Source organism: Anomaloglossus baeobatrachus, chromosome 4 (assembly GCF_048569485.1).
Source record: "Anomaloglossus baeobatrachus isolate aAnoBae1 chromosome 4, aAnoBae1.hap1, whole genome shotgun sequence".
In the NCBI taxonomy this organism is placed as follows: Eukaryota; Metazoa; Chordata; class Amphibia; order Anura; family Aromobatidae; genus Anomaloglossus; species Anomaloglossus baeobatrachus.
Genome location: NC_134356.1, coordinates 364,623,875 through 364,648,097, shown reverse-complemented (window position 1 = coordinate 364,648,097; position 24,223 = coordinate 364,623,875). Strand labels below are relative to the sequence as shown.

The window sequence follows — 24,223 nt, the reverse complement described above, 5'->3', positions numbered from 1 at the left end:
CAATCCCCCTTTTCACTCACGGGCGAGGAATGCCGCTCGAGTTCCCGGGATCCGGCACATCGCTCGAGCCACCGAGCAGCAGCAGCCGCAGAGCAGCGGCGGCCGGACTCGAGCAGTGGGAGAGCGCAGCGTCCCCTCCTCCGCCCGCGACAAAGCCATTATACAATATGGGACAATTAGTTTGTCAGCTACTGTGGTGGCCATTATACAGTGTGTGGACCATTGTTTTGGGAGAGCTGTAGGCCCATCATACTGTGTATAGGAGGAGCTATGGGAACATCATACTATGTATAGGGGAGGTATAGGGGCTTCATACTGTGTATAGACCAGTTATACATGGGAGGGACATTATTAAATGTTAAGCGGACACTTAAGAACCATTATTGTTATAGAGACACTCAGGGTATTGTGACCGTCACAGGCACACAGGGGGCATTATTACTTTCTGGGAGCAAAATGTGGGTACTTTTCTAGGGCATTTATACAGGGCATTAATATTTTTTAGGGGCAATTCTACCATCTAGAGGGCCCAAAGGAGGCATTTTATTATGTAAAGGGCACAGTGGTGGCATTATGTGGGGGCATTAGTATGTGGGGGCATTATTACCATTTGGGGGCACAGTGGTGGCATTACTATGTGGGGGCACAGTGGGGGCATTATTACCATGTGGGGGCAAAGTGGGGGCATTAGTATGTGGGGGGCACAGTGGGGGCATTAGTATATGGGGGGCACAGTGGTGGCATTATTATGTGGGGCAGTAAGAGGGGCACGGTTTTTGTACGCCACAGCAGGTGCAGTAATAGGGACACATGCAACAGCAACAGCAGCAGCACAGCACAGTACAGTATTGGGGTATCAGGAGGATGAGGAGTTTGTGCAAGTTGGGATTAGATGGAGACAGACAGGAAATGTGGGAAGTCAAATGTGTCTTTGTTGTAATCTCTGCAGATGAATCGTGGCTGGAAGAAGTTGTCATGTCGGTCTGGGCCAGATGGAAAAGGTGAACTTTTCCATCCGAAAGAACGTCAGCTGTAAGCCACCAGCTATTACTACACTGAAACCTCTTGTATGTGCTGCAGGACTGATATTTACCACTATATGGTCACCATATATCAGTGTCATCTGCTGAGGTTCCACTATACCCACATTAGTCTGCGCCACCGTAGTTATCATGGTTACCTGGTTAGGGGCCCACTCAGATGTTTCACCCCCCTGAGCTGAACCCTTAGCTAGCCCCTGCGTGCCTCTGTGTAACTGTGTGCCATGCCCCTCCATCATGCCCAGGACATGACCAGCTTCACTCCTGCTCCTTGCTTCCCCAATAACCCCCTGCCCCTCTGTGCAGTAACAGGCGCAGACTCCTCAGCAGGGGGCCGCCAGGTGGAACAACTACAGCTGGAAGCCCTGAGAAAAAGGGGCGGCACCAACTGGCAGCTGGGTGGGAGGGGCCACTTTACGAGCGCCTGTGGTAGCATTGCGCGCGTGCCTCTAGTCATTTGTACATTATGTGACGTCACATTCGCAGCACACAGGAGCAGCCGGTGTGAAGGACAGGCCTATGACGTCACCGGTACAGACTGCAGTCTCCAGTACGAGCTGTCGGAGCCAGTGCTGCTGACGTCACGGGGCGGGTCGCAGGCGCACAGCAGGGGGCGCCGCTGTGTGTGTCTGAGCTCTGTCCTGTCCCCCCGGTAGCTCCGCCTCCCTCTCCCGGCTCTCATCACCAATGTCCCGGGTCTCGGAGGTGGCGTTAGATGGCAGCCGCTGGGGGTGACAAGAGAGACCTGTGACCGTCCGCACAGCGCGCCATGTCGGCCACGCAGGATGAAAGCTCGGTGCGGGTCGCCCTCCGGTACGTGTTGGGGGTTGTGTGCGCGGAGTGTCTCTGAGCTGTGACCTCCTGGGGCTGCACCTGTGCTGCGGAGCATTGTGCCGGGCAGGGAGCGGGATGAGCGGCCACCTGAGCAGGCCGGTGTCCCTGAGCCGGGCTCCTCCGTGCAGCTGCACCTGTCAGGCCCACACTGCCGAGCGGCGGATGTGCGGCCCCTGAGCCTGCACCTGTGCGGGGCCCATTCATCTGTGTAGGGAGCTGGTCAGGGGCCCACAAAGCCGACTACATAGATGGGCATGTGCCTGTCCCTCACTGGGGTGCCGTATGTGCCTGTCCACCCCAGGGTGCCTGCCCCTCAGTGGGGTGCCGTATGTGCCTGTCCACCCCAGGGTGCCTGCCCCTCACTGAGGTGCCGTATGTGCCTGTCCACCCCAGGGTGCCTGCCCCTCAGTGGGGTGCCGTATGTGCCTGTCCACCCCAGGGTGCCTGCCCCTCAGTGGGGTGCCGTATGTGCCTGTCCTCTCCAGGGTGCCTGCCCCTCAGTGGGGTGCCGTATGTGCCTGTCCTCTCCAGGGTGCCTGCCCCTCAGTGGGGTGCCGTATGTGCCTGTCCTCTCCAGGGTGCCTGCCCCTCACTGAGGTGCCGTATGTGCCTGTCCACCCCAGGGTGCCTGCCCCTCAGTGGGGTGCCGTATGTGCCTGTCCTCTCCAGGGTGCCTGCCCCTCACTGAGGTGCCGTATGTGCCTGTCCACCCCAGGGTGCCTGCCCCTCAGTGGGGTGCCGTATGTGCCTGTCCTCCCCAGGGTGCCTGCCCCTCACTGAGGTGCCGTATGTGCCTGTCCTCCCCAGGGTGCCTGCCCCTCACTAGTGTACCTGCCCGTCCTCACCAGGGTGCCTGCCCCTTGCTGGGGTGCCGTATGTGCCTGTCCTCCCCAGTGTGCCTGCCCCTCACTAGTGTACCTGCCCGTCCTCACCAGGGTGCCTGCCCCTCGCTGGGGTGCCGTATGTGCCTGCCCCTCGCTGGGGTGCCGTATGTGCCTGCCCCTCGCTGGGGTGCCGTATGTGCCTGCCCCTCGCTGGGGTGCCGTATGTGCCTGCCCCTCGCTGGGGTGCCTGTCCTCCACAGGATGCCTGCCCCTGACTCGGGTGCCTGCATGCATCTGCCCCTCACTGGGGTGCCTGCATGCATCTGCCCCTCACTGGGGTGCCTGTACGCATCTGCCCCTCACTGGGGTGCCTGTACGCATCTGCCCCTCACTGGGGTGCCTGTACGTGTCTGCCCCTTAATGGGGTGTCTACCCCTCACCGGGGTGCCCGTACACAGCTGCTTCTCCACTGGGGGGAAGGGTGTGCTGTACAGTACATGTCTTTCCTCCCTGAGGTGCCCGTATATTGCTGCCCCTCACCGGGGTGTCTTTCCCTCATCAGAGTGCCTGTATGCGCCTCCCCTCTCAGGGGTGCCCGTGCACGCCTGCCCCTCACCGGGGTGTCCCCTCGCCCCATCTATGCCTGTCCTCCTTGTGTGATCTGTGCCTTTGTGTAGTGAGGGGCAGATGACACTAAATTAACATCTGTAAAATGCATTGTTTTTCTGGCTAAGTGCAAAATCTGTCACCCCTATGATCTCTCCTGCTGCCATACAGCATCATGTCCTGCTTAGCATAGACAGTGGATATAAGAAGTCTACACACCCCTGTTAATTGTTTGTCACGTGAAATATCATACCAATAAGAATAATTTCAGAGCTTTTACCATCTTTAATGTCGCCTATAATCTGCACAATGCAATAGAAAACAAGTTTTTTTGGGTTTAAAAAAGAAAAATAGTGAACTAAAATAATGTTGTTGCATAAGTATGCACACCCTCTAAACTAATACTTTGTTATAGTAGTTGTTAAATTTCTGACAACATTCAGTCTTTTTGGGTAATAGGGTACCAGCATGGCACATCTAGAATTGGCAATCTTTGCCCACTTTTTTTTGCAGTAGATCTGTCAGATGTGAGGGCACCTCCATTGTACAGACCTCTGCAGGTCACCCACAGATTTTCAGTTGGATTCAGTTTTGGACTCTGGATAGGCCGTTCCACAACTTTGAATTACTGACAGCCATTTTTTTTTTTTTTGAGGTACGTTTTGGGTCGTTGTGCTAAAAAGTAAACTTAAAGCTTCACCTGAGGACTGAAGGTTTTGTTTCAAAACTGACTGATATTTGTAGCTGTTAACAATTCCTTCCAATTTCCCTGCTGGAAAACAAACCCTAAGCATAATGCTGCCTCTGCTATGCTTCACTGTGGGTATGGTGTTTTTTTTTTTTGGTGCTATTTGTGTTAGTTTAGTGTCGAATGTAAATTTTGGAATTATGGCCAAAAAGTTCAACTTTAATCTCATCAGACCATAAAACATTTTCCTGAATGGATTTGGCAAAATTTAGTGGGGCTTGGATGTTTTTCAGTGTAATAAAAGGCTTCTATCTTCAACCTGACCCTATAGGCCAGAGATATGAATAAGGCTGGAGTCACACTGGCGTATGAATTGGGCTAGGTTCACATTTCCGTCAATTTCTATCAGTCACAATCTGCTGCTCTGGTAAACAATGGAATCCGTTTGGCAGATTCTGTTGTTCCCATAGACTTGTATGAGCGGCGGATTGTGACTGATGATGCTGCGTTGCATCCTCCACCAGACTGATCAGTCGTGGAATGACTGACCGCCGGGCAGAAGGAACGCAGCTTGTAACGTTTTTTGAGCAGCGCAAATCCGTAGGATTTCGCTGCGCATGCTCTCTCTGGTTCCTGCACATGTAACCAAGGTAAATATCGGGTAACCAAGCAAAGGGCTTTGCTTAGTTACCCGATATTTATCCTGGCTACGTGTGCAGGGAGTCCGGCACTTCCCGCTCGGCCTCGCCCCCTCCCGCACTCCGCATGTGCACACACACACTCACCTGTCCCAAGCCATGCAGTCACCGGCACTGACGTCCTCAGCGCCATGGCTCCACCCACCCCGCACTCTGCCCCCTGACCCCTGCACACATTTTTAGCGGCCAAACGATCAGCTGATCTTTCTCTCTTTTATAACGGAGTCTGACAATGAATTCTAATTCTTGTCATCCGTTGTACAACGCATCAGTCACAAGCGTCAAGCAACGCATGTGACTGATGTAAAACAACGGAAATGTGAACCTAGCCTTAGACGAGTGCAATGTGCAAAATTTCTGGCATTGCACTAAGACCAGTGTGCACTTGATAATGATGTGTTTTTTTCACTGGATTTCTACAGATTATGGGTGACATTATAGGGGAAAATAGTTCTGAAATGATTCTTCTTGGTATAATTCTTTTTTTATATGTCTAAAACATGTCTTTCTGACAGGGGTGTGTAGACTTTTTTTCTATCCACTGTATACTGAGGTCTTATATCATCAAGTACTGTATGGGATGTGCACTGAAATGTTAGCTACTTTGTCTTCTCTGGGTTCAAATAAGCTTAGGTATTTTGACTATATTTCATGCTCGGTGCCTTGGGGAGTTGCCTGTCTAGTGCATACCATAGGCAGGTGACAGCACAGTCACAGCTGGAAGCACACAGTTGTACACTTGGTGACTGGCGGACATATCATTGGTGCAATCTGTACAGCTGCATATATGAAGGAGCAAGTTTGGTCTGCAATCAGATGTGAAAAGACCCATAAAAAGTGCACTAATCCTAATCCTGCATGTGAAAGTAACATGTGTGAATGAAGGTTAAAGCAACACTCCAGATTTTTTTTTTTTCTTTTCAGTGCTGGAGTGGTGCTTTAAATGTAAGCCCCCTGCCCTGATATTATACTCACCTGCCCTCGTCTTCCTCTTTTTTTCGGCACTGGTCTGGTCTCACGGCTCCATCTAGTGCCCCTAACTTCTCAAACGTCTCACTGGCTGGAAGTCTGGATTTGCATCACAAACTCTAAATGCAACTCTGAGAGCCAGAAAGAGGCTCTCATAGACTTGTAATCTCTGGCATGCTCCATGAAAACACTGCAGCAGCCGGTAGCTCATAAATCACAGGAGACCGACCAGAGCACTGCTGGAAAGGGATGAGGGTGGCAGGTGAGACGCCGGGGGTAGCGACTTCCATTTAAAGCACCACTACAGTTGTGCAATAAAATTAAAATGCTAGAGTGCTGCTTTAAGGCGGCCTGTGGATGTCAGGGGTTAAGGTTTGTCACCTGACTTCACCATGCAAACTGTCATTTATAAAGTGGGCTATTAGACCTGGTGTACTTACTTTTGTAAGGCTTGTCAGAATGGCTCTATAATCCGTTTAGATAGCTTTCCCACTTAGGCTAGTTTCACACTACGTCTTTTTAACATCCGCTGAAAACGTTTTTTTAGCGGAAGTACGGATCCTGCTTTTACAGCAAATAACGTATGCAAACGCATATGTTATTTTGCAGGATCCTGCACTGGATGTTTAGGGGCGGGCATTGGAGTCATGTGATCGGGAGTGAGGGGAGCTAGACTGGGAGGAGGCTTCTGACAGCTGCAGACGCTGGTAACCAAGGTAAACATCGGCCTTGGATACCCGATATTTATCTTGGTTACGAGTGTCTGCAGCTGCTAGGAGCAGGGCTCCCTGCACACGTAACCAACGTAAACATCGGGTAACTAAGATAAGTGGTTACGCGATATTTACCTTGGTTACGAGTGTCCACAGCTCTCAGGTGGGGGAGAGGGAGGAAGGGGGAAAGACAGAGATAGAGAGAGAGGGGGTGAGGGAGGGAGGAGGAGGAGAGACAGATCACTGGAGACTGGTTCTGGGCATGCTCAGTACTTTCTGGGCATGCTCAGTACAAAAGCAGGATCCTGTTACAACGCAACTGAACGCATTCTGCTAGGCAGGATCCAGCACTCATTGAAATGCATTGCAGCTCGCGGCGCAATGTGAAGGATCCTGTGAGATGCGTTATTTTGACAAAGCAAAAAAACGCTACATGTTGCGTTTTTGAAACATGTTAAAATAACGCAAAAGGACGGATCCTGCGTCTAACGGACGCAAACGCATGCGAACGGAGGTGGACGCGAGTCCATTGAAAATGCATTGAAGTGAAAACGGATTTGCACAGGATCCGTACTTCCGTTAAAATAACGTTTTCAACGGATGTTAAAAAGACGTAGTGTGAAACCAGCCTTACTGGTAAATGAGCTGTACCCGAGCTTATGCTCATTTTAGTGACATAACTGTATCATCTGTGTGGATTTGATCACTGAAATCCCTAAAATGAAGGGATTATGATGCTCGTCATTGTCTTCTGGCCTCTGATAGCTGCACTTGTGTCTTAAGGTTGGTCGGGGCTGAAGTGTCTGAGAATCGTGCTCATGTATATAGAGCAGCAGCCGTCACCAGGTCAGAAGCCGCCAGTGTTAGTAGTATACACTTTTTTTTATTTAAATCTGCCATACGGCTGTAGAGATAGGGGCCTGACAATTCAGTGCTATTTTAGTGGCCTTTACAAGGGGGCATGGCTCATTGGATAATACGTGAAAGTAGCTGAGAGACCCTCTCCCACAGAATCCTGAGACCCCACCCTCCTTTAAAGACCATAAAAATTAGCACTAGGTAAAAAGGCTCATATGTTTTGGACAGTATGGCAAATTTAAAGGGAATCTGTCACCCTTTTTGGGCTTTTTGGTTATTAAAATGGGTATACAGGTTGTATACAGCTGAAATTAGCCAGACCTGTATGTTGGCTTGGTCTGTAAGAGTCCCCTCTTAGCACTTTGGTCTTCCAGGCTATGGGGTGTGCATTGCCCGGGAGATAAGACTGCCTCCGATCCTCATTACACAGGAGTTCTCCTCCCCTTATTTTCAGTGTGCCTTTGATGTCAGGTGAGCGGCTGGAAATACCGCGCCGGAGTCTTCAATACCGTATTAGAAGCCACAGAACAGTGCAGAGGAGAGACGGAGGGCAGAAAGGTGCAAGAATTCTGGCCACGCACCTGATGTCAAAGGCACACTGAAGGGAAGGAGAAATCTTGTCTAATGAAGTTCGGAAGCAGTCTTATCTTCCAGGCAGCGCACCCCCTATAGCATGGAGGAGCAAAGCGATAAAAGATGAATTTTACAGAATCCATCATCCCGGGGGCATACAGGCATGGCTAGTTTTAGCTCTATATACCCTCTATGCTCATATTAATAGCTCAAAAGGGTCACAGATACTCTTTTCTGGTACCATGAAAAAAAACAAAAAACCTAGTGGAACCCTATGATCAATATGACCCCATCAGATGAAACTTTGCGAATGACGTATGAATCAAGCCGCATACAAGGTTATCCTGGGAAACAGTTGCTTCCTTCTGCTCAGGCAATGTTCTCCAACTCTGAGGACTGGTCTTTCCAGCAGGACAATGCACCATGCCACACAGCTTCTGTATTTTTTCATCTTTTACATTTTTAAATGAGCAAAAAAAGGAAAATGGTCAGATTAAGTGAACTATTGTGTCCATGCCTTAGCTATGGCATACGTGCCTGTGTTCCGCAGCAGTGTCGATGCGTTGAATATCGGGGCACTGTGTAGCATGGGATAGATCAGCACTGAGGCTTGCTGTATGTCTTGACACTGCATTTCCTGATCTGTTTCCTGTGGTTTATAAACCAGTACACGGCAGTAAGTTGCCCAAGAAGTCAGCGTCCTACGGAAATAGCCTGAATACAGCCGCAGAGTCATATTAGCGAATTTAGATGTTCTCTTGCTCCACCTTATGTGGATAACGCTTACATGGAAATTTCTCCAGGGAAGGAAAATGGTGTCAGCTTTCAGTACATTCTTTCAGTTCCTGCGAGATGCACGCTTTTAGGCGATGTAAGGCCATGTCACTCAGTTTTATTATGGTGATCGCTATATAAGGACCTAATATACAATAACACTTGTGCTTCGGAGAACAAGTCACCGTGCAACATATGGTCCTATATGCCAGACACTGCCTGCAGGGTAAATTATTGATGGCTTCTCGGAGGACAAACCTTTACAGTCTTATGGAAAAATGCATGGTCACTGCAGATGACGCTGAAATATTGATGAGCAGGCTTTAGTGACGCAGGCTCTTGGTTTTCTCTTGCACATACCGTTATATTCAGCAGCTTTGTCATCTGTAGGTCTGTTATTTTAGATTTAGGGCAGGGGTCCCCAACCTGCGGCTCGCGGGCCCATGATGTGTGGCTTACGGCTCTCTGCCAGCTTTGTGCATTAGCATCAGGTCTAGCACATGGCTATGAAAACTCCCCAGCTTTGGTTGTCTTTATACCAGGGTCTGTGGTCTGTACTATGAGGGTAGGGGCGCTGAATGTGGCTCTCATGGTAAGAGTGATTGGGGACTGCTGTATTTTCCAGGCTGTGTGCAAACATGTGGAACTGAATGTGATCTTAGTGTGAGTACAGTAACAATAATCTCCAGCACCCAGGTCTTTTGCACAAAAAGGAGAATGTCTGCCGGAGTCTGTTACTGCAATTACTCATATTTTCTCCTGAGCACCAACAACACGACAGCTGAGCTACCTTACTCCTGTCTACATACTATGGTCTTAGTTTAGTTAGTTTTTGATATTTGTTTAGTGTGTTGTGAATATAAGAGCAAAGTTGTTTATATTGCATATTATTTCACTACTACTCATTACAATAGTAAATAATGCTGGTAGCTGTTATTCTGATCCATATTGACTGGCACTATAAGGCTGTGTGCACACGCTGCGTTTCTATCACGTTTTTTTCATTCTTGTCAATTTTAATCAATACTGCAAGGAGAAATGTATCCCAGCAAAGTCTGAGAATGCTGAATTGTTGAGCACATGTTGCAGAGTTTTTCCTTGCAGATTTTGGTGCAGTAAAAAATCAGCAGCATGTCAATTCTTAGGCTTACACCTATGAGTGTAAAATCGGTCCGACTAGGCTGGAAAAAACTCGGCTGATTTTAGTTCACGTTAGGTCAGAGTGCAACGCAAGTGCGATGCTTGTTTTGAATAATTTAATGTTTTGACTCGCGTGTGTGATGCGATTGAGATGCATGTTTCCTGCAACATCTTAACAAAATTAATTCGATTACACGTGTCAGATAATTAACCTTTGGAAATGTGATGTCACATTCATCTGTTGAATAATGAATGAGCGAAGTTACTGCCACACTCGCAAATTGGAACGCTGGTGCGCGTGTGTGATCCTTCTTTAAACACGCTTCCATAGGAAATCATTGAGAAAAATGGTGTGAGAAACTCGCAAAAGCAGCATGCTGCGATTTTTTTTTTTTTTTTTTTTTTTTTTTTTTTTTTTTTTTTCTTAGTCCGATTTGGACTGAGAAAAATCGCTAATGTGAGCTGAATCATTCACTAACATGTGTCCGATTCCAATGCGAGATTTTCTCGCATTGCACTACTGCGAGAAACTCGCAAGTGAGAAGCCGGCCTTACTGCGTTTTTCGGTGCACCTGATATAATCCATTGCAGTGCTTGGTCACGATCACTGCTGTGGATTATATCTGTCAGTTCTACACTTGCAGCACTGACCCTTCACCTTACACACCATGCATCTGCCATGGTGTGTGAGGCGATCTGTAGCTTAGTAACCCAGGGTTATCATAGTGACAACCCAGGATTGCCATGGCAACAGTTGGGTTTTCATGATCACATTACAGGAACCCAATCACCAGGTAGAGGTAAGCAATTCCTCTCCCTGCCTCCTGAATGCTGCAATCACGATTGATCGCAGCATTTAGAGAGTTAAACTGCTGGGTGCGGTGCAGGCACCACCCCGGACAGTGAGAGCTGGGTCTCAGCTGTAACATCAGCTGGAGACGCAGCGGTGATCGCAGGGGTACAGCACAAAAATCACTGTGATCGCCAGAACGTTGAAAAAGTTTGAAAAACCCCCCGAGAGTACGCGATAAAAAACGTGGGTTTTTTTTTCCTGCTAAAAGATGCAGTTTTCTGTGCAGAAAATCTGCACACAATTCTGCTACGTGGGCACATTCCCTACAGCCTTATTCAGATATCTGTCTTGATCAGCTTGTCCAGGTTTTGTATTCTGTAGGTTTGCAAAAAAGTCATTGAGATATATCCATTTTTTTTATCCACGTCCTGGATCAAAATTAACAGTATAACTCTATGGGTCCATGAAAGTCATTGGCAGTACACACCATCGTACCGGTTGTCATTAGCCTTGCAAAGGATGACAGAAGCTTTGCAAAGTTTTTTTTTTGTTTTTTTTATTGTCCTAAAAAAAAAAAATCACTGATGAAACTGGTAATAAAACTTACAATGACGACACTCGGAGCGTTCTTTGCTCTATGGTGGATATGTCGCAGATTTTACGTCCGATATAGCCCAGTTTAGGATGTAGCAGTGCTGATCTTTAGAGGCTTTACGCTTTGATGCTTGTTTTATATTTTCTGTTCTCGTGGCTTTTTTTATTTTGGGTTAAATGCAGTTTGTCTACTCAAAGTCTTAACTTAAGGACGTCATGATGGGAGCTGGTGGACAGTGCTTCCGCTCGGAGGCAGCAATGTGGCACTCAGTATTAATTTTTAATGAACCTCAACAAATGACAAATAGAGCTGCATTTTAGCTGTAAATGCACTTTATGGATTTGTGTCCAGGAACTCGTCTCCGACATTCTGTAGCCTGTCACCCATACTGCTCATAACCTGGTTATACGTGATTTGGAAAGGAGCCCTTGTGGTTTCTTATAGGTGTGGTCTGTAGCTTATTTTTTATTTTGACAGTAGAGAAGTTGTATTAATTACTCTGTGCCAATATGCTGCCATTTATAGATGTGAAGACCTGTAACATTTCGACATTACTTTCTAGGCAAACTCTGTTTCATATTTTGCACACATGTATATGGCCCCAGCTTTTCATGTACATTGGGGTCTTTTAAATGGAGGCCTCACAATAGCCTCTCCTACCTGGAATTACCTATACTGGATTGTGTGACATCGTAGGTTACTATATTATTTCAGGTTTCTCCCCATTCCACGTCGGCTCACCCTCTCTGAATCGCCTTCCCAGTTGTCCAGATAGCCACCCGAGGGATCCCGTACGTCCGTTTTACTGTGTCCCAAAAGGATTTATTAGCCTGGGTGCAGCAGGTAGATACCATATCGCTTAGCAATATGGTAGCTCCCAGCTGCCATGATCTAATCCCCTGATGAACCCCAAGTGATAAGTGGGGGGAAACGAGTAGGGAAAAGATTTTTGTACCAGACATGTTATCTACATATGAAGATTAAGAGATCTGGGATACTTAACCATTGAAACCACTGTAGCCCTGGAGGACTACCAACAAACAGTAGGGTGGTTTTCACATACCAGTGACTGTTTCATAATAATCATCTGTATGTTAAAGGGGTTGTCCGACACAAACTCAAAAATTTTTGGTAAACTAATCTGTGCTGTCTTGTCATATAAAACACCCCTACATTGTTATTTTTTGTTTTCTAACTTTTCTTCCTCTTGAATTCACCCTTTATTCTCTGCAGCGTTCTGTTTACATTCAGCTCCAGCAAACTGACCACTTCCTGTGCAAAACCTCAGTCAGAGCTGGCACCGCCCGGTCTCACTGTCCAGCCCCTCCCCAGTGTCCAGCCTTGCCCCCTGCCCGCCCCCTGCACATCCATTCCCTGTCAGTATTCTTCCCCAGCACCTGACCTGGTATTACTACAGCATTGCAAATAACAGCCCCACATCGGGCTCCGCACCCCACACGCACATCGGGCTCCGCACCCCACACGCACATCGGGCTCCGCACCCCACACGCACATCGGGCTCCGCACCCCACACGCACATCGGGCTCCGCACCCCACACGCACATCGGGCTCCGCACCCCACACGCACATCGGGCTCCGCACCCCACACGCACATCGGGCTCCGCACCCCACGCGCACATCGGGCTCTGCACCCCACACGCACACACACACGGCGCTCTGTACCGACCCCCTACCCCCATAGGGAACACATGTAGGAAATACATACTTACCCCTCCTCGGTCCCCGCCGCTCCTGCACATTCGTCCGCTGTCTGGTCTGGACATATCAGCACAGTAGTGACGTCACCGTTGTCCTGAACTGTCAGACACAGACTGCACGGGCAGTGATGACAAGCAGCGCTGTGGTCCCTCTCATCAGCGCTTTCAAATGTACCGGCATCTGTGATCTGCGATGCCGGTACATTTGAATGTGCGATCCTGAGCAGGGGGCCTAGTGCTGGCGCTGACACCATGGCAGCCGCCGCCAGGCCCCTCCCCCAGGTGACGGACCCCACAGCAGTGCAGGGGGAGGTTGTGGGGAGAGTACGGGGTGCGTGGGAATGTGTGGGAGGGTGCAGGGAAGGGGGCGGAGACTCACGCACTGTACAGCCCAGCAGGGCGGCAACATGCTGTTCCAGATTTGCATGTCAACATGGTCCTGCCCATGTTGACATGAAGTGACCGGAAGCAGCAAAATCGCGGCAAGAGCGGTCACATGACCACTCTGAGCCGGGGGACAGGGGCTGACAGCAGGGCAGGTAAGTGCTCACTATCTACTTACCTGCCCCAATGTAGCCCAATAGTGTAAATAATAGAAAAAGTCAAAAGAAGCCGGATAACCCCTTTAATGATACTGGATTATCTATATCTGGTCTAATCTACAATCTAATTTTGTCAGATTAACTTTGGTTTCTGATCTATATATTGAGACTGTATTCCTGCAGACTGGGAACTCTGTATCTATTGGAGATTTGTTCCTAGACTTATTTGGTCTAAAAAGGCCCAGTCACACACAACGACTTACCAGCGATCCCGAAAACGGTGCGACCTGATAGGGATCGCAGGTAAGTCGCTGGGAGGTCGCAGGTGAGATGTCACACAGACAGATCTTACCAGCGATGCAGGACCAATACAGGTTGCAGTAGCGACCTGTATAACGATCTCAGCAGTCACTGTGACCCTGTCACACAGCGTCAAACACAGCGATGTGTCCTGCCCAGCAGGACATAGCCTTTGAAGAAAATGGCCTGGATCATTCTGCAACGACTAGAGATCTCACAGCAGGGGCCTGATCGCTGGTAGGTGTCACAGATAACGGGATCGCTACTGCATCACAGAAACCGTGACTCAGCTGCGATCTCGCTAGCGATCTCATTATGTGTGACGGTACCTTTATGTGAATGCTACAATAGTGGATAAAAAATATATTTTGTTAATCCCTAACTCAATCTATAAGTGGACGTTTGTCTGGTATTTATGTGCTGTATCTATTGCACCTTTGGTAACTGGTGGTGGAATAAATTGAGGTAGACAGGAACAGAGAGGGTGAGCCGACGTGGAATGGGGGCACCACACAATTAGGGTGCTTAAAGCCCCATTGTCAGGCAGGACCGAGAGGAGGGAATAGACAGCACCCCTGGTATCCATCTTGGAGTATCCCTGCTTTACATTCACCTCTGGCCCCTCTATTATTTTCCTCATACCTCTCCACTAAGTGTGTATTTTTCTCACACACACACACACACACAAACACTGTGTGTTTGTTTGTCTGAATGAATGTCATTTGTGACTTTTAAATATTTTGGTTAATAAAATTGATTTTAAGGGTATTATTTAATTTTTTTTTTTTATTTTTTTTTTAACTTTGATGGTCTTTTGCATGGTGCAGAACATGTCGGATGGTCGGCCTTCAAGAATGTCGTTTTCAACTTTCTAGTCAACTACAAGGCACCAGACTATGCTGAACAGGTTGAGTCTTCTTCAGGCTTACAAGTCAATGAAGTGCAACATGTCACTTAAAATACAATTCCTTCATTCACACTTGGACTTTTTCCCACCAAACCTTGTACTGTAAGGGTGCGTGTCCACGATCAGTGTTTGCTGCGCTTTGGATGCAGCATGCTTCAGCTCCGTCCAAAACGCTGTTGTACAGTACAAGCACAGTGGATGGGATTGTTTAATATCCCATGCCCACTGTGCTTGTTTTTTCTGCAGCAAACAATGACCTGTGGTGCATCTTTCCAGACCGCAGCATGTCAATTGTTTGCTGTGGATTCGCATGCATCCTCTGTAGGGAGAACGCAGGAGGCCGCAGTGCACTGAACCCTGATCATGGGCACCTGCGGTCTCCTGCGTTCTCCTGTATTTTCCTGCGGAGGAGATTCGCGGAGCCACAGGTCAGGACCCGCTGCATCCAGGACACAGTGAGTCCTGATCGTGGGCATGTACCCTAAGTGATGAACATGGTGAAAGGTTTCATCAAGACCTTTCCTAGACCAGGGAAGGTGGAGTCCCTCGATGCTGGGTGACTATTGTTGGAACCTTGTCTGTGAGTCATTGAACAGTGATTATAAATGAAAATCAATGGCTAAACATTTCTAAACTTGATCGCTGTTGCTGACTTTGGCATTTGGAATATCGCATACCACTATGAATTTGACAGCATTCAATGCATATATATAATTACATTTTTCTCAAAATCTTAAGTGATTGAGCAATTCTGAAGTTATTTCTGACCTCGACATGAAAATTCCAATAAGATCCACCCAATATCATGCAGGAAACAAAACCCTTATTGAACAATATTAACGTGGTATACAGGCTGTATCATGATGAGCAAACATTAGTGTCAGTGAATGGGACCCTCTGAATGCATAGAGATTGTAGAGTAAACTGCAATTTCTTAGGCGATGTTGGATTCCTGCAGCAGTAGACGTGCTCCTCATCTCTAGCTGCTTCTGGCACATTTATACAGTCCGTGACACCAATACCACACAACTAATACGAAACTTTGCTTGTATAACAAAATGACCACCAATAATTTAGCAAGCAAAAAATAATTAAAAGGGTAACCTTTATTCACAAAATAAGTTAAAAACACATCAAAAAAATGGAACCGCCCAGGTGACGGATAGAATATAAACACATGGGGGTACAACACCAGTGGTAACAAATAGCACCACCATATACCACACAAATTTGTAAACAATGTATTAGTTTTGTATCAATGCATGTTTGTCAATGAATAATATAGCCAAAAAAAGGATACAAGTGTATCATACATAGAAAGTAATATAGAAAAAGGTAAAGAGGCTATGTAGTAAAAACTTATAAAACAAGCATCAAAACATCATATTACCAGATGGAACAAGTGGTATCAGTGTAGCAATCCCCACCAACACTGACGCGCGTTTCGCAGCTCGTGTGCTTCGTCCAGGAGTGATAAATCAGGAATCCCAGGGTGCCTATTTATAAGCAGCTATATCCGAAGAGACAGCATGTGTGCAATTACACAAACAATGTCCGTAACGTCATTTCCGGTAAATCCCCCCTCGTGAGTCATGCGGTTGTCATAGTGATCTTGAAAACAACTTTGTGATTGCAATCCAGAAGTCCGGCACGTCATATCCGGGAACCTATACCGTGACGCGCATCGTCACCAAGGTGAATTTTGCAAACACTCAGCCGTTCCAAAGTCCGATTCGTCATATCCGGAATCTCCATGCTGTGACGTACGTCATCACCAAAATAGGCTTTATAGGTAGAAAACATTCAAAAAGGTAGCAATATGCTCAAGAAAAGATTTGTTCAAAAAAGGGGGGAGACCCAGAGGTATCTATGACAGTAATCACAATAATATCGCCACAAGGGGAAAGAAAAGGAAAGGAAAAGAGAAATCTCCAATATCATATCATATATATATCCCCATATTTTTACCGGAAATGACGTTACGGACATTGTTTGTGTAATTGCACACATGCTGTCTCTTCGGATATAGCTGCTTATAAATAGGCACCCTGGGATTCCTGATTTATCACTCCTGGACGAAGCACACGAGCTGCGAAACGCGCGTCAGTGTTGGTGGGGATTGCTACACTGATACCACTTGTTCCATCTGGTAATATGATGTTTTGATGCTTGTTTTATAAGTTTTTACTACATAGCCTCTTTACCTTTTTCTATATTACTTTCTATGTATGATACACTTGTATCCTTTTTTTGGCTATATTATTCATTGACAAACATGCATTGATACAAAACTAATACATTGTTTACAAATTTGTGTGGTATATGGTGGTGCTATTTGTTACCACTGGTGTTGTACCCCCATGTGTTTATATTCTATCCGTCACCTGGGCGGTTCCATTTTTTTTATGTGTTTTTAACTTATTTTGTGAATAAAGGTTACCCTTTTAATTATTTTTTGCTTGCTAAATTATTGGTGGACATTTATACAGTCCGTTAAGGGGAACCTGTCCCCAAGTTCAGCCTGCTCATATCACGGGCATCAATACTTGGGGATATGTCCCAGCATCCTGATAACCAAAGTGGAAAGTGATATTCTCATTTTAAAATGTTGACAATTCTACAATCCCCTGTACATAGGTCTATGGGAATTGCATTAAGAGCAAGCAGAACGCCACCACAGACATGGCCGCATATTATTTCATCTGGATGAAGAATGTGGGGGCTGCGAATAAGAAAACTGGTTTCCCCAGATTTCTGTTCTCTAGAGGTGGAGCCATATTTATTGAATATTATGGGGATGAGAATTCCCCGGGATCTCACAGCCGTGTTTTAGATGACGGTGGCTTGTGCCTGTCCCATAGAGAAGTGTCATCAGAGGATGGCTCCATCTGGCCTCCCCTTCTCCACTTGCTGTGTTGAACGAGCATTTCCAACCCCCCCCCCCCCCATTTCCCTGTTTTATTACTGAAGCAGTTCCGGTCATAAAGGCACCAAGTGTGACCTTAGCCTCCTTGGTAGGGAGCTGCTCGTTCTGCTCGGTAGACATTGGCTTTCCTGCTGGTCTTCTTTTCTCCTGATCTTCCTTTGGTGATAGCTGCTAGACCACAGTCTGTTATTGAGCTGCTGATGGAAGCCGCTTCCTCATTAGTCTTCTCTTGTTACTGTAGTCAGGGAATATGGAGATTCATGCTGTCAGTGCAATTATAACAAAGTAATGGCTAAACATGTGTATGGCTATTTATGACAATTTTCCCCATCGTATCATGGCTTCCTGCTTGATACACCGGTAGAGCGGTCCTGACAGGCTTATTCGGTAGCCTTTGTTGGGCTGGTTTCATGCATGGTTACAAGAGGTACACAATCTGTGGTCTCAGTATGGCGTGTGTTTAGCATGCTAAGTGCCCTAAGTACTTGATAATCTTTCCTACAGTCTTGCTGAGCTAGAATAGGAGCTTTCATGGCTGGGGTCAGCACTTTTAAGTAAATCATTAAAATTCTTGCACTTCTTTAGTGTTGCCTATAGCAACACCCACTGAACTATACAGATGAAAGTATAGATCTGATTGCAGTAAACACCAACTGTATCCACAAATGGCCATCACCATGTTCAAGGGAAGCATTTACTTTTACTTTCAGATTATTGATTGTATTTCATCTTCTTTTTTTTTTTTTTTTCTTTTTTTTTTACATGCAGATTTAGTGGTAATCTGCAGGTAAATAACATAACTGGGCTGTGCTCTGCTACTGCAAATACAGTCCTGGCTTCCAGTAATTGGGGTGGTGCAGGGAGCACTGCGCTATTTATTATTATTATTATTATTGCGCCATTTATTCCATGGCGCTTTACATGTGAAAGGGGTATACATAATAGGGACAAGTACAATAAGTACAGTACTCTCTCCCCGACACACTTCCAGCCTGTTCTGCTGTGTGGGGCCGCCGGTTAGGCGGCGGGGTGGTGTCGCCAGTCATGGTGCAGGTAGAGGGGCGTGCAGGTGGGGGGGGGGGCGCCGGCCAGGCTGCAGGTGGGGGGGCGCCGGCCAGGCTGCAGGTGGGGGGGGGCGCCGGCCAGGCTGCAGGTGGGGGGGGGCGCCGGCCAGGCTGCAGGTGGGGGGGGGCGCCGGCCAGGCTGCAGGTGGGGGGGGGCGCCGGCCAGGCTGCAGGTGGGGGGGCGCCGGCCAGGCTGCAGGTGGGGGGGGGGGGCGCCGGCCAGGCTGCAGGTGGGGGGGGGGGGCGCCGGCCAGGCTGCAGGTGGGGGGGGGCGCCGGCCAGGCTGCAGGTGGGGGGGGGGGGCGCCGGCCAGGCTGCAGGTGGGGGGGGGGGCGCCGGCCAGGCTGCAGGTGGGGGGGGGGGCGCCGGCCAGGCTGCAGGTGGGGGGGGGGGGGCGCCGGCCAGGCTGCAGGGGGGGGGGGGGGGCCGGCCAGGCTGCAGGTGGGGGGGGGGGCGCCGGCCAGGCTGCAGGTGGGGGGGGGGGCGCCGGCCAGGCTGCAGGTGGGGGGGGGGGCGCCGGCCAGGCTGCAGGTGGGGGGGGGGCGCCGGCCAGGCTGCAGGTGGGGGGGGGCGCCAACCAGGCTGCAGGTGGGGGGGCGCCGGCCAGGGTGCAGGTGGGGGGGGGCGCGCCAACCAGGCTGCAGGTGGGGGGGCCGGCCAGGGTGCAGGTGGGGGGGGGGGGCGCGCCGGTCAGTTTGCAGGGGGGAAGCGGTGCCAGTCAAGGGTGCAGTGCAGGCCGTTGGCCAGGGTGCAGGTGGGAAGCCGCCAGTCGGGGTGCAGGGGAGGCCGTCATTCGGGGTGCACTGTAGTGATTATATTGTGTTCACTAGTGAATGATGACTGTACTATAACTTATATAGATCTTAATTTTCTCTCCTATAGCAGTGTTTCCAGTAACACATGGTTAAGGCCCCGTCACACTAAGCAACATCGCTGCTAACGAACAACTTTTGTGACGTAACAGCGATGTTGCTAGTGATGTCGCTGTGTGTGACATCCAGCAACAACCTGGCCCCTGCTGTGAGGTCGTTGGTTGTTGCTGAATGTCCTGGGTCATTTTTTAGTTGTTGCTGTCCCGCTGTGAAGCACAGATCGCTGTGTGTGTGACAGCGAGACAGCAACAACTAAATGTGCAGGCAGCAGGAGCCGGCTTCTGCGGAGGCTGGTAACCACGGTAAACATCGGGTAACCAAGAAGCCCTGTCCTTGGTTACCCGATATTTACCTTTGTTACCAGCCTCCGCCGCTCTCACTGTCAGTGCCGGCTCCTGCTCTGTGCACATGTAGCTGCAGGACACATCGGGTTAATTAACCCGATGTGTGCTGTAACTAGGAGAGCAAGGAGCCAGCGCTAAGCGGTGTGCGCTGCTCCCTGCTCTGTGCACATTTAGCTGCAGCACACATCGGGTAATTAACCCGATGTGTGCTGTAACTAGGAGAGCAGGGAGCCAGCGCTCAGTGTGCGCTGCTCCCTGCTCTCTGCACGTGTAGCTCCGTGCGCTGGTAACCAAGGTAAATATCGGGTTGGTTACCCGATATTTACCTTAGTTACCAAGCGCAGCATCTTCCACGCGGCGCTGGGGGCTGGTCACTGGTTGCTGGTGAGCTCACCAGCAACTCGTGTAGCGACGCTCCAGCGATCCCTGCCAGGTCAAGTTGCTGGTGGGATCGCTGGAGCGTCGCAGTGTGACATCTCACCAGCAACCTCCTAGCAACTTACCAGCGATCCCTATCGTTGTTGGGATCGCTGGTAAGTTGCTTAGTGTGACTGGACCTTTAGGGGTGCTTCACACACAGCGAGATCGCTACTGAGATCGCTGCTGAGTCACGGTTTTTGTGACCTCATTAGCGATCTCGCTGTGTGTGGCACTGAGCAGCGATCTGGCCCCTGCTGTGAGATCGCTGCTCGTTACACACAGTGCTGGTTCGTTTTTTTTATTGTTGCTCTCCCGCTGATAAGCACACATCGCTGTGTGTGACAGTGAGAGAGCAACAATCCTGAATGTCCAGGGAGCAGGAGCCGGCGTCTGACAGCCTGCGGTAAGCTGTAACCAAGGTAAACATCGGGTAACCAAGGTGGTTACCCGATATTTACCTTCGTTACCAGCCTCCGCAGCTCTCACGCTGCCGGTGCCAGCTCCTGCTCCCTGCACACACAGCTAAGCGGTGTGCACTGGTAACTAATGTAAACATCGGGTAACCATACCCGATGTTTACCTTAGTTACCAGTGTCCGCAGCTTCCAGACGCCGGCTCCGTGCAAGCGCAGCGTCGCTTGCAAGTCACTGCTGGCTGGGGGCTGGTCACTGGTCGCTGGTGAGATCTGCCTGTTTGACAGCTCACCAGCGACCATGTAGCGATGCAGCAGCGATCCTGACCAGGTCAGATCGCTGGTCGGATCGCTGCTGCATCGCTAAAGTGTGAAGGTACCCTTAAGGTACCGTCACACTAAGCAACTTACCAGCGATCCCAACAACGATAGGGATCGCTGGTAAGTTGCTAGGAGGTTGCTGGTGAGATGTCACACTGCGACGCTCCAGCGATCCCACCAGCAACCTGACCTGGCAGGGATCGCTGGAGCGTGGCTACACGAGTTGCTGGTGAGCTCACCAGCAACCAGTGACAAGCCCCCAGCGCCGCGTGGAAGATGCTGCGCTTGGTAACTAAGGTAAATATCGGTAACCAACCCGATATTTACCTTGGTTACCACCGCACGGAGCTACACGTGCAGAGAGCAGGGAGCAGCGCACACTGAGCGCTGGCTCCTTGCTCTCCTAGCTACAGCACACATCGGGTTAATTAACCCGATGTGTCCTGCAGCTAGCTACATGTGCACAGAGCAGGAGCCGGCACTGACAGTGAGAGCGGCGGAGGCTGGTATCGAAGGTAAATATCGGGTAACCAAGGACAGGGCTTCTTGGTTACCCGATGTTTACATTGGTTACCAGCCTCCGCAGAAGCCGGCTCCTGCTGCCTGCACATTTAGTTGTTGCTCTCTCGCTGTCACACACAGCGATCTGTGCTTCACAGCGGGACAGCAACAACTAAAAAATGGTCCAGGACATTCAGCAACAACCAACGACCTCACAGCAGGGGCCAGGTTGTTGCTGGATGTCACACACAGCAACATCGCTAGCAACGTCACAAAAGTTGTTCGTTAGCAGCGATGTTGCTAGCGATGTTGCTTAGTGTGACGGGGCCTTTAGAGTGCTATTTACCTGCAGATTATCACTTTATCTGCAGATAAAGATTTCCCTTTAAAAACATCATACTAAACATTACTGACACTGTTGATGTTCCTGCTGCTCAGTGCCACCTCTGCACCCTGGACTTTTCTACTGACAAGAATACTATCCCATCTATGACATGTGACTTTACCTTCAAATCACTGACCTTCACATACATGCCATAATAGACAGCATGAGCTCACCGAGGACAGTGATTGGCTGCAGTGGTCATATGTTGTAGTTGGTATGTCACCAAAGACCAGTGGGGAGCAGCGGAGAGGCAATGGCAGTAAAGGGCTTTTCCTATCATTGCTCTTTATTTTGTTTTTTTTTTTTTTTGTTTTTTTTTTTTTAACACCACCTCTTTTAAAGGTTATCGGCATCTATGGCATGTTGATAGGGTTGGTGAGAAACCGCACAGTTGGGAATGGGAATCGCACATTGCATATGGGAGCTCCTGAATTTCTGAGAATGATGTGCAATTTTCAGAGCTCCCATAGAAATGAATAGAGCTGCTCATTCTCTTGATGCCATAAATGGCCCAGATGACCCCTTAAGGCCCTGTGCGTACTTACCGGATTTTGCCGCGGATTTTTTTGCAGTTTTGCTGCATGTTTCGCTGCAGAAAATGTTCATAACATCTCTGCAGTGAATCACCAGCAAAACCTATGGGAAAAAAAATGCTGTGCGCACTAGGCGGAATTTGACAGCTGCATGTTTTGCTGCGGGATTCCCGCAGCAAAAACAATTGCATGTCAATTCTTTCCGCACGTCGCTGCGGGATTTCACTCCATTGACTGCAATGTAATCGTGAAATCCCGCAGGGAATAACGCAGGCAGCAAATTCTGTGCGGTTCACTGCGTTTTCCTGCGTTATTCCCTGCGGTATTTCGCGGTTTACCTCCGGTAATTTACATTGCTTGCCTGCGGTTTTGCAGGGAAGTGATGTCATTACAGGAAGAGGAAGCAGAGCAGAGAGTAAACACAAACACACACACACACACACACACAGACATCACAGACATCACAGACCTAGAACACAGACACATAAAATACACATAGAAAGCAAATGGAAATATAGAAAACAAAGCACGTGGGCTCCGCTGTATATTTACCTTCCAGCCGAGGTAAGCACACAGCGGCTGCCCGGTATTCTCAGGCTGGGGAGGGAGAGGGGCAGGGTTAATGTCCCCCGCCTCACTCCCACCTCCCGCAGCCGAGAATATCAGCCGAAGCTGCCCCGGGACTGTCGCATGCATTATGCGGCACTACCGGCGTGTCCCGGACTCTTCCTGCCGCCGTGTAGCAGTGGCAGTCAGGGTAATACAAGGAGTTAATGGTGGCGGATCGCCGCCATTAACTCCAGGCTTGATCATGGCAGCGTCTATGTGACAGCTGACATGATCAACCCGTAAGTAAAGTGAATAAAACACAGACACCGAAAAATCCTTTATTTTAAATAAAACACAAACGAGCCTCGTTCACCATTTTATTAACCCCTCCCGAAACAAAGCTCCAGCGTAATCCACAGCTCCTGGGCTGCTTACATCCAGCCGCGACTGATACACAGCGCTGCATGAATGCAGCCTCGCAGCAAGACAGCAGAGGTAATTACCGGTCATTTCCCACGGCCGGTAATGTGAACTCACTGCCGACCGTGGGAAATGCAGCGATCTATCTATCTATCTATCTATCTATCTATCTATCTATCTATCTATCTATCTATCTATCCCTCTATCTATTCTTCTGTCTCTTTATCTATCTATCTATCTACTATCTCAGAATGAAATTACTTTTTTTTTTTTTTCTTCTTCAATGTGCTTTATTGCATTGAATGCAATAAAGCACATACCAACCCGCACGCGGCAATACCGCGAACAATACCGCAGCAAACCGCATGCGGTTTTCAGGTGCGGTTTGCCACGGTTTTTTACCGCGGGTGCGGTAATCTTTGAATACCTGCGGAATTTTCTTGAGAAAATTCCATTTTCCAGTGCGCACATAGCCTTTGGACTTAAAACTACAGTTTTAACTGCATCCAAACTGCAACCAAAACTGCACCTTGTCCCAGAGAGTCTGGAAATAAAATAAAAATAAAAAAAAAAGCTTGTAATGCAGGTGCGTTTATGCATTTTCAAAGGAGAAACAAAATAAGATTGATAGCTAGAATAGAACATATAGAATAGATAATAAGAAAGAATAGATGGAAATAATAAAATAACTCTACAGAGGGATAACTAGCTTGACCAGCAGTTTTTTTTTTTTTCTTTTTTTTACAAGAAAAAAAAAAATGACGTGGGGTTCCCCCGGTTTTCATATACAGCACAGGAACAGCAGAAGCTGCAGGAAGCAACCCTCAGTTGTGTGCTGTACCTTGGCTGGTTATGAAAAATAGAGGGAATCCCACGTTTTTTTTTTTTTTTTTAGAAATGACGT

General features: G+C 48.6%; 1 protein-coding gene across 7 annotated transcripts in view; it reads left to right on the top strand.

Moving 5' to 3' along the window:
* Positions 1-1,529: 1,529 nt before the first annotated feature.
* The window catches only part of KIF21A (kinesin family member 21A), a 239,758-nt gene continuing 217,064 nt past the window's right edge, over positions 1,530-24,223 (top strand). For 6 of the 7 annotated variants that reach the window (XM_075345133.1, XM_075345130.1, XM_075345135.1 and 3 more), the window contains exon 1: positions 1,530-1,853. In XM_075345133.1, coding sequence (XP_075201248.1) covers positions 1,810-1,853 — 44 coding nt within the window. In that variant the 5' untranslated portion in view covers positions 1,530-1,809. The remainder of the gene's footprint in view (positions 1,854-24,223) is intronic. The other variant, XM_075345131.1, reaches the window with a different exon arrangement.